The 17,132-nt window shown below is 37.2% G+C and overlaps 1 protein-coding gene across 1 annotated transcript in view; it reads right to left on the bottom strand.

Annotated features, from left to right (window-relative positions):
• Positions 1–395: 395 nt before the first annotated feature.
• The window catches only part of LOC131065650 (phosphatidylinositol 4-kinase alpha 1), a 127,759-nt gene continuing 111,022 nt past the window's right edge, over positions 396–17,132 (bottom strand). The window contains exons 23-26 of the mRNA XM_058000230.2: positions 12,509–12,649; positions 2,126–2,334; positions 1,401–1,562; positions 396–1,213 (exon numbers count right to left, since the gene is read on the bottom strand). Of these exons, the coding sequence (XP_057856213.1) occupies positions 955–1,213; positions 1,401–1,562; positions 2,126–2,334; positions 12,509–12,649 (771 nt within the window). The 3' untranslated portion in view covers positions 396–954. The remainder of the gene's footprint in view (positions 1,214–1,400; positions 1,563–2,125; positions 2,335–12,508; positions 12,650–17,132) is intronic.

Below are 17,132 nucleotides of genomic sequence, written 5' to 3'. Positions count from 1 at the left end.
AAGTCTATGTCCAAAACAGCCATGCAAATAGAGATTTGGAGATTATTTGCCCTGTAATCAGAATTTAATATGGTGTCAAAAAGTTGGGAAATACGTGCTTTTAGAAATGCTCAAAATATTATAGTGATGGAAAAATCTACACAATAGAGATACAAACAAGTGACTCATGTTATGATGTCAAGCTTTAGGCTCAATAGAAAGAATTACTCGACATTAACCTTACCCTGACCCAAAGCCTTTGCTCATCCTATTAGAGGCTGTCAATTCCCAACATCCAACCCAGCAGTCAATATTTTCAGATGAAAATAATGAATGAGAAGAACAATATCATATCTAGTGTCTCCAAGCCACAAGCAAGAAATGACACATTCACAAGGCAAACGTGCGCACTGTAATGTCCTAAGGATTTGCCCCTGCAGTTATCAGCAGTTGTATCTACTTAAATTGGCCTGTGCTGCTCATATATTACATGTAATTATTTAAATCACGAACAGCTTCAAATGTTTTTCAACAATTGGATAATGGAGGTTACAAGCAGCTGCCATAAAGGACCTTCCATAATTTAAAATTCTTCACTGCTCATTACTCATCTTGCAATGGCACATTCAATCCACATCAACTCAGTTGGCACCAATGCATAAATATGACTAAACTGAACTGAAGTTGAAAAAGAGCATGACAAAGGTATCTACTTATATTACACTATGCCTCAAGGACACAAAAAATCTTGATATCTACAACGTACTATAGTAACCAAATAATGCAGGCTTGGAGCTTGGGCTGCGGATGCATTTTTCGATTTTAATTAATTGTGTTCCCCACTTTATCCTGCAGATAGTTTTGATGTTAGTTATGTACTCCCTCACTTTCACATGATAACAAGGGTGGAGGATAAGATTACAGTAATCTCTGATATCACCATGAAGCCCAAAATGGCAGATTCCTTCAATGCAATTATTTTTCGATGCCTTGTTGTATATACTGAATAAGATCATAGCCTGCAGTTGTCCACTTGTTATATGCATCTAGGCATGTGTGTCGCATGAAATTTGCTGCTTCACGCTCACTCATCTCTGGATGGAATCGTTTTCGTAGATTTCCAATAGGATCTCCACGACTAAAGCAAGGAAGTCCACTATCTTTCATCAATAATACAGTATTGATGATGCCATCCATGTGTCGCCTAGCTGCTAGATATCCTTTCACACACAAACTGGTAAAAAATGCAAGTAAGTGAAACAGTTTTTTTAAATGACCTAGTAAGCAGAATGTACAATAATACACATACAGGCAGTCAAGGGCTTGTCTACAACATCAGAATAGAATTCACATAAAAATCCATTGTTCACTTTTCACAATTGGCATCACAAATTGATTACATTTTGTCTATCACAACTCACCTGACAAACCGATTCCATGTTTCACTTTTCATATGACCATTAGGATCCAGCAATTGTGTCATTTCATGACTCAATTTAAATTGTGCGCTTTCAAAGCGCATGTTGCCACCAGGTGAAGTCTCCAAAATGAAGCCAAAATCAATATGGACAAGCCTACCCTTACTGTTTCATGTATCAAAAATACAAAGTGTTTTAGAATTTAGAAGATAAATATTACATATTTTCAAATGCAGTAAAGCATATGATAGTATGCCCATAATAATCAAAAACATCTTTGAGCATTAATCAATGCTCTTGCATCCCAAAGTCAACATGTTCAGCATTAGCAAAATAAGTTTTAACAGTAAGAAAAGTAAAACAAAATAAAACTTTTTTTTTTGGTGAAAAATAAAAATTAATTATTCTTTAACAACATTGTTTAATTCCATTTCAGCTGTGAACCAAATATTTCATGACAGTAAAAACAAATGATAGATTAACTCTTATATCCAAAAGCATCTCAAGGAATCCAAAACATAAAGGAGATACCAACTGAACGGAAAAAATTCTCTTTAGACTCCAATATCAGTAATGAATTTTTTTACTATATATACATATAAACAAGACTGGAACATTAAAAATGACACGCTACGCCAATGCTTCAAAATGTAAGAAATAAGTTTAACAAAAACACAATGAAAAATTGAAAGAGAAGCAATACAAGCCTGTAAATGCAGGATAATTACTTATCAAAAAGCAGGTTTCCATTGTGACGGTCCTTTGGTTGGAGCAAGAGACTGGCAACAGCATAGCCGGCGCTACTGATTATGAAATTATCACGAGCTTCCTCAAAACGCAATGAGCCAACAGGTCCATAATCTTGTTGGAAAATTTCATATAGTCCTCCATCAGTGGTTTCACCCATTTGATTTCTACTACGTGTGTTTGGAACCACCTGAAGAAAAATCAGAATAAAGTTGCAAAATATATTGATGCCCACATACTGCTTCTATCCAAAATATATGAAAACAGAAAAAAAAGTATTCCGGAGAGTAATAATTTTCATAGTTGACAAACTTGCATGCTTGGACAAAAACAATTTCAAACAATTTGATGGATTTTGTCAGCAGAAAATAAGCATTCATTGTCCACTGCTGTTTTACTCTCAGACATGATCGTTGTAGGTTTTGACAAGCAAGAGAGAAGGGAATGATTGAAAAAGAATATGGTAGGCCTTGCTACACAGAGATGGGCACAGCAATTTGTGGCTGCAATCACATAAAAAAGGGCTACTATTAACAAGATGAAAAATAAGGAGAAATAGAAAAATCCTACTTGCATTAAATACCTCTCGGAAAATACATGTTTAAGAAAACCTAAAACTTAAATGAGATATGTGCTAGGTCAATAGCCTGCTGTTGTCCTCATTTTTGTAAACCAAAAATGTGAGCAACCCCCTTCAACTTTTGGTTAAAAATTTATCCTTTTGAGTCCTTTGCACGCTTTCCAAGTTTGAAATGTCTCAAATTTTGCCTATTTCAAGTGTGTACTTTCCTTTGTTTTTCCTTGGTTAGTTTTTGGTTGTTTTAAGCTTTTAGTTTGCACTCTTAGTGCAAAATCGGGTTTGCGGGTCATAATGCAAGTTGGGGGTCTCTCTAAGTGCATTACAAGTGAAATTTGATCACTTGTAATCGGGTCCCTAAGACCCGATTACAAGTAGAAAGGGTTTTTGAAAGATGCTTGCACTTGCAATAATATCCTTATAACCCGATTGCACTTTATTTTAAGTGCTTAGCTTGCAATCGGGTCCCTAAGGCCTGATTACAAGTTAAGTCACTTCTTTTTTGTTAAAAGTGTTTTTAAATGCACTTATAATGTGACTCTTAAAACCCGATTATAAGTAAAAAGGGTCTTGTTTTTCTTTCTAAGGCTCTAGTCGGGTCTTGAGCATCTTTTTACAAGTGAAACCATCACTTGTAGTCGAGCCTTTAAGACCCGACTTCAAGTGTATGGGGTCGTTCTATTTGCAAGTGTTTGTGGTCGAGTTGTTATGGCTCGGTTACAAGTAGAAGTTTGTTCTTCATTTCTTTCATTTGCAAGTTTGTAGAGCATCCTAAGACTTTGATTCCTCTCATCTTTCTCTGCGATTTTGGAGGAGTTCAATCAATACGGAAGAGATTGCATCCAAAGGGGAGCCTCTCTTCCATTTCACCTATAAGTGTGAAGCTTATCCTTGCAAATCTCATCAAAGATTTTGTTGCTTTTTCAAGTCATATTCTTGGGTGTTTTGGACGCCTTTCGATTTCCAGGTATGATCTTTAAGTTGCTTTTTCTTTGTTGTTTGTGCTAGGATTTTGACTTTCGTTTTTGTTTATATGTTTTGCTTGAACAGTTGTCTCCCGTCCTTCCTTATGCATTGTTTGCAATGTGAGGTTCATCCTATCATTTTTCCCCCTTTCTTCTTGGTGTTTCCTTTTAGCCGCTTGCAATCGAGTATATAGAACCCGATGGAAAATCTTTTTCAGTTGCTTTTTTGTTTGTTCCCTTGGTTTTAACAAGGATGTATTTGTAAGTTTGTTCAAAGCAAAGATCACGTAATGTGCATTCGATTGTAATTGCAGGTTTGGCACTTTCAAGTGCAAATCATATTATAGTTTGCAATCAGATCTTTTAGATCCGATTGCAAACTCACTTTTAAGCGGATTATTCCTCTCATCGAACAGCATGAACCTGCAATCGGGTTTTTCCTTCCTAAATGCAAGTGCTCCTGGTTCATAATGGACACTTGTAGTCGGGTCTTTAAGACCCGACTACAAGTGGTTTATTCACATGATATTTTCCCAAGCATCTATCTCTAAGCGAATTACCAATCATTGTCCTTACAAGTTTGAGATGTACACCGCCCTCCTTTTGTCACTCGCAATCAGGTCTTGGAGACCCGATTACAAGTAAAAGACATTATTTTTCCTCCTTGCTTACTTGCAATCGCGTCCCCAAGACCTGACTGCAAGTGCAAAAATGATTATTTCCCCTTGACTTGGTGAGCACATTTCATTTGCAATCATACCCCTCCATGCCAAAATGCTTTTCAAAATGTCATGCCACATATTACACACTTGTGGTCGGGTTTCAAACCTTCGATTACAAGCATTCGCCATTACTTGCTTTCAAACTTCACTTTACCACTTGCAGTCGGGTCTTGGAGACCTGATTACAAGTGCGAACTGTGAAGGTTTTTCCACTTGCAATCACCTCCACGAGATCCAATTATCCCTCCCATCGCTGTCCAAGCTCATCCATAATGCAGCTTTGAGTCAGTCCAAGCTCATCCATAAAGCATCTTTGAGTCAGTCCAAATTGTTTCATGATAAAATCCTTCCCAAGTTATGGTGTGAGAATTAGTTTTCAAGGCTTGAAGACAATGGAATCTCCAGTTGCTGCTGAAGATGTTCTTACCCTTTTAAATTTTCATCACAATGTTGCAGATTCCTATTCGATGACAAAAGAGTCGGCATCACCTCCAAACAAGAAAATGAAATACAAGTATGACAAATACCAGAATGAGATTGCTCCCACTCAGGTGGTCTCTCTCATTGATGAGATTCAAGACACACAAATTGGACATGTTGACATGTTCGAGTTCTTGGAAAGAATAGAGGGTTCGCCAGCACATGGGATGTAGTTGCTCCTAAACAGCCATATTCATTTGGTCTCATCTTTCCTAGTGGCTGCCCTAGAACCTAAGCTCGTGCTTGCATGCGCATGTCACTTTGATAAAGAGTCTAGAACAATTAGAGATGACGATGGGAACGTAATTATCAAGTTGGATGCAGAGACCATTGATAAGATTTTCAAAGTCCCCGCAGCTCCTGTGCATGCAGACATCACAATGAAAAGTGCCCTTGATCACTATAATTAGAGAAGATATGATTGTATCAAGCATAGCAATGCTAAGTGGCTTACTACTCCCAGGACTTGCTTTTCCAAATGGCCTGAGTTGTATCGTTGCGACTTCGTTGAAGAAGTTGGCGACATGATCACCCTTCTTAGCAGGATTATGGGTTTGAAACACTCTAACGTGTTTGAAATCTGGATCTACAAATATATTGCGAGCATGAGGAAGGGGCAATCTCACATTTTTTGGGGAGAAATCATCAGCGACAACCTATGTGAGCAGCTGTCGCAAGTTCCCACTACCCTTACCTTCTATATAAATTCATACCTAGTGTATATTGCAGCGTCACTCAGACAGTTTCCTGGTATTGCTACCAAGGGTGACAGATCGCAGGTGCCAGTATGGAAATATTATGATCGGATGACTCTTAGGCCCAACAAAATTCATTATAGAAGAGTGCAAGATGCGTTCTTTGGACACTTCATGTGTCTCTTTGACAAAAGACTCAAGAACAGAAGAGTCTCTGAGGCAGCCTGCAAGAAGGTGAATGAATACAGCTGCTTAAATCTTCAATTCCCAACTTTCACCTACATGAGAGTTGGATGCTTTGAAGGCCAATCGTACATGTTGCCAAGGTACCCTACAAACAAGATCATCCTAATGGAGTTGGCAAGATGGTTGATGGTAGTTCATGCAATACAACTTGCAAATCATAGGCTAGGTATCAATATTTCTTCACACAATCCATTGCAGATTGGTTGGTACTCTTTGAACACTTCAACAAGAGCCAAAGCAATGGAAACTAAACTTCAGGAGATTAAGTTGAAGAAGTTCATAGCAAGAAGTATTTTGATTACCAGGGGATGAAAGACACGATCAAGAGGGCCTTCACCCATGTCCATCGTCTGGAAGATATATGGATTGATCTTCACACTGAAGAAGAAATCAGAAGGATGGATTACAGCAGGCTCACCTTGGAGCAAATTATTGATCTTGATTTGACCAAGATTCCCAAAGGAATGGTAGATGAAAGAAAAATCCTTGATCAAGAGTACATCGAACAAAGGCTTGTTGAAGTCCCTCTTCCTTCTCCTAAATGGTCAAGGAAGGAATGTGACTCTATCTTTGATAGATTTCAGCCCATTCTCGTAAACACCAATGCTTGGTTGAAAAATAATAATGTCAGAGCTATTAAGATCAAAGGTGGAGTGGAAATTGATTTTGTTGGACTTGTTGGATGAAGATCTGAGGTCAGGATTAAGTCTAAAGAAGGTGCCTCTTCTTCCGGCACTAGAATCAAGTTGAGGGTTAGCAGGGCTTTGGTTATTCCTCCTCCAAAAATGTCACCGAAAGGGAGGAAAAAGCCAGAAGTACAAATTCACGTCATTGAGGATGTTGACAATGATACTCGCGAGGAGCATACAGCAGGATCGCCTCCTTTTGTAGGTTCAAAGTCTCCTCACACAGCTCTTCCCCAATTATCATTGGATGTGCCCATGTCACCAATAGATACGGATATTGATTCTTTCTCCACTATTCAAGTGGAACCCGGGGAACCAAGTACATCTACCCGTATCAGCATGGAAGTACTTGTTGAGACTTCTCACGATGGCTTGGAAAATGTCTTTGATGTGAATCCTTCATATGCCATCTTATCCAATGTTTCTCTTCCAAAGATCGACACTTTTGCCATGAGTTTCGATAAGTTCATGACGGAAGCAAGTCATCAATTACCACCTAAGCAAAGGATCATCGCTGTCCAAACAGAAGCTTCTCCTCGAGTCACAATTGTGGTTCAGACTGAGCATGTTTCTTCAGAAACCACAATTGCCATCACAAATGTGAATTCCTTAGAACTACCCCCATGGCCAAGTTCTATCACACCTAAGAGGAAGAAGCAAGAGATCTCTCTTGATATATTTGATTTTCGACAGATTGTGAAACTTTAGCCCAGAGCTACTAAGAAGGCAAAGACAGTTTCACGAGTGGTAGTAAGCAATGATAGAATGAAATATGCAAAAGTAGCAAAGCCACTAGTTGAGAAGCCACCAAAAGAGATGCAGCCATCAGAATACAGGCTCACTAGGATAGAACTTGGGAAGCAGACACATACGCCATGGATTCAGTAGCCTCTTTGGTCCAGAATTATGATGAATTACTGGCAAAGAAGAATGAGCTCAAGGAGAAGAATTCACAGCTCATCATGATAATCCAAAAGATCACAAACTCTTCAAAGCAAGTTGATCCATTAACCTCCTCCACCTCTGAAAAATATATCAAACAATTGGAGAAAGTTGTTTGAAAGGCTAAGGCAGTTGATTCTTGCATGTGTTGAGCAATGTAATAGCAGCTAAGGTAAAGCTGAACTAGACCTTGGAAACTTTCGACCAGAGTCTAGTTTCAGTTGAGAAAGACTTATGAGATGGATCAAGTCGAACTGGAAATTCTATGCAACAATATGGTGATTCCAAACAGGGAAAGATACATAGAATTTGAAGAACTCGTGACAAATAAATCATTGGTCATCAAAGATGTGCAAGTCACCCTTGAGATGAGTGATGAAGCTAAGCAGGATATCATCTCTAGTTTTGACAAAGTATCTTACAAAATTTTAAGTCTTGATGGAGAGTTGCTCGCTGAAAGTATGATTCTTGATGACTTAGTGGCCAGCCTTCGTCAAGAATTGGAATCGGAGCAATTTGTTGTAGCTTTGATTCACAAGTTCCTCAATTACCAAGTGTTCTTTGATAAAATGCAAACCACTCTAGAGGAACAGAGAGAAGCAGCAGTAAGGTATCTTGATGTCATCATGAAGACTATTGCAGTTGCTAGAAATACAGCGGGTCCAGATCTTGATGAGTTGCAAAGATCCATCAGCAATTTCCAATCTTTCAAGGTCAAAGATGTAAAGGAAAAAAATGTCTCTTGACACTTGCTCTTTATTTTACGCATTTTGTTTTTGACAAGTTACATATAAGAACGAATTTTGTAATTGCAAGTCTCTTTCACTTGCATTTTTGTAAAATGTAATTACATGTAAAGCAACTACAAGTTGAGTTAGATTACAACTGTAGTTGGAATAAGTCATAGTGGTTGAGAGAATTTTTCAAGTTAGTTAGGATCCTCCCACCGTTTTCTCAAAGCCCCTCTCCTATACATACTTGAGAGGGCTCTATGTAATTTTTTATCTTTTTGGCAAGCAAGTAAACTCAACAGGATTTTGCACTAGTAAAGACTTTGAGCTTTGAAGTTGTAAATTGTTTATTCTCAAGTAATATCAAGGAGTTGGAATTTCAGACTTTGTGTTGAAGCCATACTTTGTGTCCTTCGTGTTCTTATGTCATATTGGAGCATTTCTTTGTACTTGTTTGAGGCTGAGATAAGTTGTTAAGAAGAGCTTCACTCTAAATATCTGCAGACTTTGTGTTGCAAATATCGAAGGTGGAATTAGTTTAGTTTGTTGTTAGAAGCTAAGAAAAGTTGCAAGACTTTGTGCTTGTAGTAATTCCCATTTAAAGTAAATTGAAGGTGCATCATACTTGCAGACTTTGCACTGCCATATGCTGTACATTGTTCGCATTGCATCATACTTGTAGACTTTGTGCCACTATATGCTGTGAATTGTTCTTATTCCATCATTCTGAAAAGGGTAGATTGGATTTCAGAAATTCAAGACTTTGTGCTAGTTTGTTGTTTTCCCGTCTCAAAGGAGGTGACAAAAGTCTTTGTGCTTTCAGGAAACTTCATTTCCTCTCTTGGTTTTATTTTAAATTGCCGCTATTATTACTTCATAATTGTTGTTTATTTTCTATGAAGAGGAAAGAACATAATCTTTTCTGAAATAAGAGGAAAGGTTGCTGTCCCATCCATTTTAGATTAAATTAGTATTAGTTAAGTGTTAGAAATGGGGGAGCCTTCCCTAAATTAGGAGAGTTTATACTAACGTGCAGTGGTTGAAACCACAATTTTGCACATTCTCGCGGGTGTACAAAATTTTCAAACAAAACCTTGCTAGCAAATCAAAGCTACAATATTTCAAGCAAGAAAATCGAGGAATATATGCTAAGCCTTCACTTTTCAAGAGTGATATTTACAAAATTGTCATGTTGCCTAACTGGTATATCCAATCCCAACCATAGCATTCAATGCATGGAATGATTCTCCCAGTGATTAGAAATTATCAGCAAACCCTTAGAAAAGGCTGGTGTGTATATCCCATGCTGTACTTTGAACATTGGGCACCCAATTAGTTAGCATGATATGGAATTTGAATCCCTTGTCTCTCACATTCCAACAATTCGAAGAGAATCAAAAAGAAATCCGATTTCAAAATATTTAAGGATAAAGTCAAATCAAATACTCAAAGACATTAAAAATGAGAATTATATAATGTGTAGAAATATAATTTGGCAAATAGACTGGTCCTCTGACCTTGTGAAAAATTCCATAACATATCTATTGAAGTAGATAAAAATTGCCTATAGTAGAGCATTTATGCCCTATTATGAGCAATTATTTGGAAGGTTTAAGAGTACTTTTAAGTTTTAACAATGGGATGTCCCCATTTTTATACCATCCTGTTCTATGAGCATTAGCCAGTTTTCAAAGTTTTCCAAAGCTTTCCTAATGCATTGGGAGGGTTCTAGTGTTCTTGGTAAGCTCGATTCTCCATTTCTGTGGATCTTGACAGCAATTGCTATTAATACAGTGCTTGCATGGCACCAACCTTTCCAGGTTTTTCTAGGTTTGTCCTCTGCACTCTTTGGAGACAATTTCTAGAGCTGGTCGTACAATTCCAGTTCCTTGTTTTCCTAGCAGCCCAGCGATGCAAATCCATATATCATTTGTCATGTCTGATGCTCATTTAATTTTAGAATTGGAAATCACCCCATATGAAGGAAGCGCCCCTCTTAGAAATGACACATGGGAGTTTGTAGAGGAATACATGGCCTCTATGGTCTACAAATCATCTTTCTTGGAGGTATCCAGGCTTCCAAAATAAATCTGGAAGTGTTCTTATTAGCTTGTGGCCTTGAGGAGCGATTATCTTCAATCTATGTGAATCGTCCTTCATGATTTTGGTGCAAGTTCATTTTACTTTTCCTTTTTTAAGCTTGGGTTTGATATCATATGAAATATGATATCATGTCATATGATATCGATATAATATCGATATGATGTGATATCGATATCATATTATCGATATCATATGATGTGATATCAATATTGCTTTCAAGTTTCATAATCATTGAAAATAAATTTTAAAATTTTAATCGCTTTAACTTTCATTAAATTTTTAATCGCTTTCAGCCTTTCATTGAATTTTTAACATAAAAAATTTGCAGATATTTTATATTTATTATTAAATTTATGATCGCTTTCATTAAAATAAAAAAATTCATAATAAATAATAATATCGTTTCAATAAAAAATAAATTTTATAGAAAAAAATTGTTTTTTAAATGTCTTTGCCGCCAGAAATGGCTGGCCATCCCCAAGACGGTCAGGTGACGGCTTGGCCATGCCCAGGATGGTCAGGTGATGGCTTGGCCGTCCCTAACTGTCCCAGGAACGGTCAACGGTCCCCGAAAAAAATGTTGACCGTTTTCAAGTTTCTGGGACGGTTTCCAAAAAGTTTACAAGATCAAGGACGGCTTGGAAACGTTTCTGGCCGTCCCCCCGTCCCAGAAACCGTTTCTGTTTCCAAAATGTGTGCCTTTAGGTGGAAACACGTTTCCAAGTAACTTTGTTTAATCTTGTAAATACTATTTAACATTATTTATATCCTCCAAGTCTGGTAGCATTTATATTCTCTAAGACTGATAAGAAATTGTAAGATACGATTATCATGTTTCTATATTTAATCATGCCATGCATAACCTGTGGATAGTGTGGCTGATATCTAATACTACGTACTAGAGTGGGATGCTAATTCAGACCTGACTTCCCTCTATCCTTTTACGTTCCTTTTTTGTTTTCCTTTCTTTTTTTTCTTCCCTCTATTTTTCCTCCCCCACCACCTTGCCTTCCTTTCCATCCTTTATAGTTTATAAGGGTGAGGAGGTGGTGATTTAAAGAAGAGTCACTGCCTTTCCAAGGGAGGTGATCGTTTCAAAGAATGGTTGCTTTTAAAGGCTACATGGGTCTCTTACAGGATCGGTGGCCCATTTATAAAATATTATTTCATAAAAACCATTACATGTTACATAATGAATATCATTTATTAATAAATATTAATTAATTAATAATAATATCAAATAAACATTTATTAATTGATAATAAAATATTAATTAATTAATATTGCTACATTTAGGTTATATTCATTGATTAGGAAAAAATATGATGGTCAAGGACAGGGCATGATAGTATTAAAGGCTTGGTTTTGTCGATCGTGGGTTGTGACATGTCTGAAATCTCATGGCAGACCTGAAGTATTTTTGTATGAGCATTTGGTGGTGACTTTGAAGGCGTTTCAGACCTATTGCAGCAAGTAGAGTCTAGACACACATTTCTGAAGGAACTCATGCTTAGTCCATTTTGCCAAGTGCATACTTGATTGCCATGTCCAAGTTGAATGTCAAAAGTTAGTATGGTTCATGTATTTCAGTTGAGATGATGTTAATACTGCTTTCCATAGACAAGTAATTGCTACGAATGAATGTAAAGTGCAAACAGATCAGATCAGATTATTGCTTGTACTTCAGTTTATTGGCAAAGCATTGTTTGTCAAAACTCTTCAACAGAAAGAAAACAAAAAAATCAGGGTTGCATATTACAAACAGCATATCTTTAAAAGGAAATTTTGCTTACCTGTGACCTTGATTTCCTGCTTTTGGGTGTTAATGTGGTTAGCACAGCTGTAATTTTTGGCAATCATTTCCTATGGTAATTTTTTTGAGTTTATTGCATTTTCCATCCTTACTGCATTTCCCTTGCATTTCAATAGGGTAAACTATCGGAGTAAAAGAAGGGGTCTAAAGAAGGAAAAAGGCCAGACCAGTAACAAGTCAATACCTTGTATGCAAAAAATTGTGATGTATATCCAGGATACATGTTTGTTTTCCAAGTGGCTATTAAACTGATTGTTATTATGATGTTGCCCCCACGTTATTGCTTGGGCTGAGGTTCTGAATTTTTGGTGAAAACAGTATATGTACTGCTGCATCTTAACTCTCTAAATATTGTTAATTATTTTCTAAGGAAAAACTAGTCTTGAAAGGTACAAAAACCATACCTCAATTATACCTCTCTCAGGACCTGTTGGAAGAACACCATATGGAAACAAGTAAAGATTCAGCCCAACTGCTTCAAAAATGTCTCTTAATAAGGAAATCACTTGGAGAGCAAGTACATCCTGCCGACAGTCATCTCCAACCTATAGTCCAAAGCAATTAACAAAGAACGTTATTTTTCAAGAATGTTGGCAATACAATGAATGGATGCACTTCAGAAAAAATACACCCATCCAACATTGAGGGACTGTGTTACATTAGACCCATTCACAGCTTTTTATAATAATAATACTTTACCAAATGAAATTGAATAAATTTATTGCATTTGTGTTTTTGCATACACCACATTAACATATGGATGACACAACAGAAATGAGAATTAGTGAAGTCTCAAGGCATGCATAAAATAAGCATGAAGTGTGTGATAGGAATGTCAAGTTGCTTTATGAATCTATTAGCATCTAATTTTCAATAGGTTAGAAGAAAACTATATTAATGTCCATGAATCACCATAGTCGGCAAATAGAACTCGAATTTACAATTAGCACTAGCATAGAGTGCTGAAAAATTTCCAAGAGATGAAAAACAAAACACTACAACAATGAAAAAGCAAAAGTAGAGATGAAGCAGGTGAATCCTATACAAATTGGAAAGCTGCAATTGTTTCTACTTTAACTACCCATGTGAAAAGGTGGTCCCCAATTGAAAACAATAAATCTGACAGTTAAGAGTGACAAAATGTGGAATCTAATGCTAGAGATCAAAATTGACTCTACCATGTTACAAACTTTGAAGAAGAAAAGAACCAACAATAATATTATCACCCATTATTACAAAAAGGCCAATACACCATTTGATCATAGTTAATAAACTCGGCGAAGACTCGTTGATTTTTTTTGCAGAACAAGAAAATCACCAAAGAACTCACCAAGTTTCTAGAGTGTACTCGCCAAGTTTCTCGCGTGTACTTGCCAAAAACTTGACTAGTCCATACACAAAACTCATGAGTTGCATACAGCACAAAGGATAGAGTCTAAAACATGCCAAAAAATCCCCTCTTGCTATAAATGCATAAATGCCCTCATACTTCCTCACACAGCTAATTGAAAAGCAAATTTGAGCTGATTGGAAGGATTTCTAGGCAAATTTGAAGAGTAAATTTCTAGAATTTCAAGGGCAGGTTAATATTTTTTTACAAGCATTAAAATTCATTTTGGCTGCCAAAATCTAGCATGTAGGCTATCGAATGTTCATAATTTCCAAAAACTTAGTAGTAATTAGAGTTTTACTTCCAAAACAATTGGACTCATCACTATTTCTCATTCATTTATGCTGGTGTTTTTGATGAATTCAATAATTTTTGTATACACAACTCATTTTTCAGATTTTAACCATTTTTTTTAAAATAAAATGATTTAGTTATATTAAATTTCTGTTGATCTTAACTAATTTATGTTGATTCATACTAATTATAGGTTAAATTTATGTTGATTCATACTTATTTTTGGCTAAATTTATGCTGATTTATTGTAATGTACATGAATTCAGGCTAATTACTTTTGTATTTGAAAACTAGAATGTTGTACTTTCACTTTATACTTGTAGGCTAGATCCCATGGCAAATAGAGAAGCCTCTGGATTAGGCTTAGCCTCATCCTCAACCTCAAGATCAGTGTCAATTACAGGCACTCGTCCATATGGAGCTAGAGACCATGCTTGAAAACATGTTCTACAAGGAACAACATTTGGGTTATTTTTTCGCATTTGATGTCAAAAGCTATATCAGGGAGGCATAAACTGCCTCAAATACCATCTTGCAAGCATTAACCAGCATGATGCCAAACCCTATCCCAACACCATGGAAGAGATAAAACAAGAGATGAATACACACCTTGCATTGGCAAAAGAGAAAAAACTACAAAGGGAGAAGACAAGAGCAGACATAGAAGCATCCATAGCTAGTGGTCATGGTCCTGAAATGCAAACAGAAGCAGATGAAGAAACAAACTTGATGGCATAGTGGACTCCCTTCATGGTCCACGCATATGAAACACATCGGCATCCACTTCCTCTACTTCAAGTAGAGCACCTGCATGCATAACTACATAGCGTTTTCATACCTAGAACACAATCATCATTGGAACAATTATTGGCACTTCAACAAGTTTCCCTTAAAGTAGCAAGCAATCCTTATTGGAACAATTCGGTAACTACACTAATAGTAACAGGAAAAGGCTACAAGACATCCTTTCATAAAGACGAAAGTGGAAGGTTGCTCACAAATGCAACTAAAGAGGCAAAGTTCATAGTGGAAGAACTAAAGCAATGGCACAAGTATGGCTGATATATTCTTTCAAATGGGTGGTGTTGAAGTGTTTTTTATGCACATAACATTTCAGAATAAAATACCAAGGTAATTTACCCTCACTTGAACAAAATCACCTCAGATGCTAAGAATGAGATCAACTAAAATGATTTCAAGGTTTTTATATGTCAGGTCTTGACGAGTGGGTAACTCAATGGTCGATGTGAATTGTTGTGTTCACTTGGGGGCTTACACAAATGTTTGGATTATCATGAATGATGCGGAGTAGGTGTGCTGACAACTTAAAGATTTATCAATATGGCTCTGGATTTACTTCTTACCAAAAAATGGGCAAAAGAAATAGGGTTCGGGAAATCTATTCTAGACCTAGGAATGTAGGAAATGATGAATGGATCTAGTGGAATCAAACTAGGCGAGGTCTAACAAAGAGGTATTGACACAAGCTTAGAGGAATCGTCTAAGGTATACTTAAAGATTTTCAGGCTATAACCATCAAACGTTGACACCATCCAAGTTGATGCTTGTCAAGGGACGCGTAATAGTTGTAGTTAAGCTTACTTAAATTTCCAGTTGACAACGCAAGGCGCACTTACCAGTGGCAAGAGGCTAGTGGTATGGATTAAGGATTCCACACAAATGAATTCAACAAATCTTCCACTCAATCTAACATACATGAAAATAAATTCTAATCTAACTTGGAGAAATTGAGAACCATGAATGCAAATACAACACCTAAAGAGCAAAATCACCAACAATTGAACAATGATTATAATTCAAATAGCTGCAACATATACCAACAATTCTACAGAAACTCTCTTACAAATTAGAGACAAGGAGGCATATATAGAGTCTCTTACAAAATGGATGGCCAAGATTGATCCAAGATCAACAGTCGAGATCATGCCAACAAAACCATAGAATTGCAATAATTAGGGTTTACATCAAAAATGGCGCCACCTACATATGGCCCAATGAAATGATACCTAGTCATCAAATAGGGAATCTTCTAGAAGATTCCTCCGTGCATCTCTCTCTCCTAGCATATTCCAAGAATCTAGCCAATACTGAATCTAACTCCTCCATGGAAATGTTAGGCAAGGTATCCTATTGTAAATCAATCACGTCCAGTGAATCCGAGCAAGCATCCAAAGTGTTTTCCCATTCTGGCATGAGCTTCTGCGAACTGTGAACATGAATCAACAAAGAGACCAAGTCGTCTATCTGACTCTTCTTCAAAGAGTCCAACTAGCAAAAATACATAAATTTCATCTTGTCTCTTAATTCAGCTAAGTGTAAACCACTAGCATCACTAACATCAACACCCAATAATTCCTCAATCGAGGCAAGGATCTTCATCTGAATGTCCTGAATTAATCCTTCCATCTCCATACAACTTGACTGGGCGTTCTCATAAGTTGATTTCTTCACGGCTAATGAACAATACCAGCCATGGAAATCATATCTGTCTCCACTATGCACAATGCTCTCGCTGACCAAGGTGGAATTAAGAATCTTCTTCAAAGCCCGGAGGCGTGGAATAGTTTTCTCTTGAATAGGCCGGAATTCTTCCCAAACTCCCTCCAAATACTGGATTTTGAATGTGAGCCCTGTTGTCCTATCATATGCATGGATAAACTGAGCAAGGAAATCATCTGCCTGCTTTCTTGTATTCTCAATCCACTTTTCCACCTTCGAGAGTGTACCTCTCGCTGCCTCATAGTGTGAATGCATTCCATGGTCAACTACAATAGGGGAAATAAGGGTGGGATTTTCACGCCTTATCCTTGCAATATACTCTCTAAGTCTGATATTCTCTTCTCTGTATCTTTCTTTCTCCGCAATCTCTTTGTCTAACCTTGCATCGATTGCCTTGAGGTTTTCACCAACCTCTTGAAATTCTTGCTTTCTGGATGTACGACCAAGGGCAACTGAAGTGATATAGAAATCCATAGGAGTAGCAATGTCCGCTGTCACGCCTACAATAGGAACAGCAATCTGCGCAATCTGCATTCCCGTCTCATCTCTAGCTATGTGCGACAAAATCTCTGCTCTCTTGGGCTCTCTCCTTAGCACTCCTAGCTAGGTAGTCATCAATGTCGTCAATAGGATGTACCTCTATCATTTGTTTACTTTTCTCCATACTTCTCATCAGCCATTCAGGAATAGCGGCCATCTCCATGCTATCATCAAAACACATTTCTCGATCAAGTCCTCTCAAAGCCAAGATAACATCATCATCATCGTCAAGATTATTCTTGGTCCAATTGTATAACTCATTTCCCAAACTAACTTCGAAAAGG

This window comes from Cryptomeria japonica, chromosome 3, assembly GCF_030272615.1.
Source record: "Cryptomeria japonica chromosome 3, Sugi_1.0, whole genome shotgun sequence".
Taxonomy (NCBI): domain Eukaryota; kingdom Viridiplantae; phylum Streptophyta; class Pinopsida; order Cupressales; family Cupressaceae; genus Cryptomeria; species Cryptomeria japonica.
This window is presented reverse-complemented; position numbering and strand designations above follow the sequence as displayed.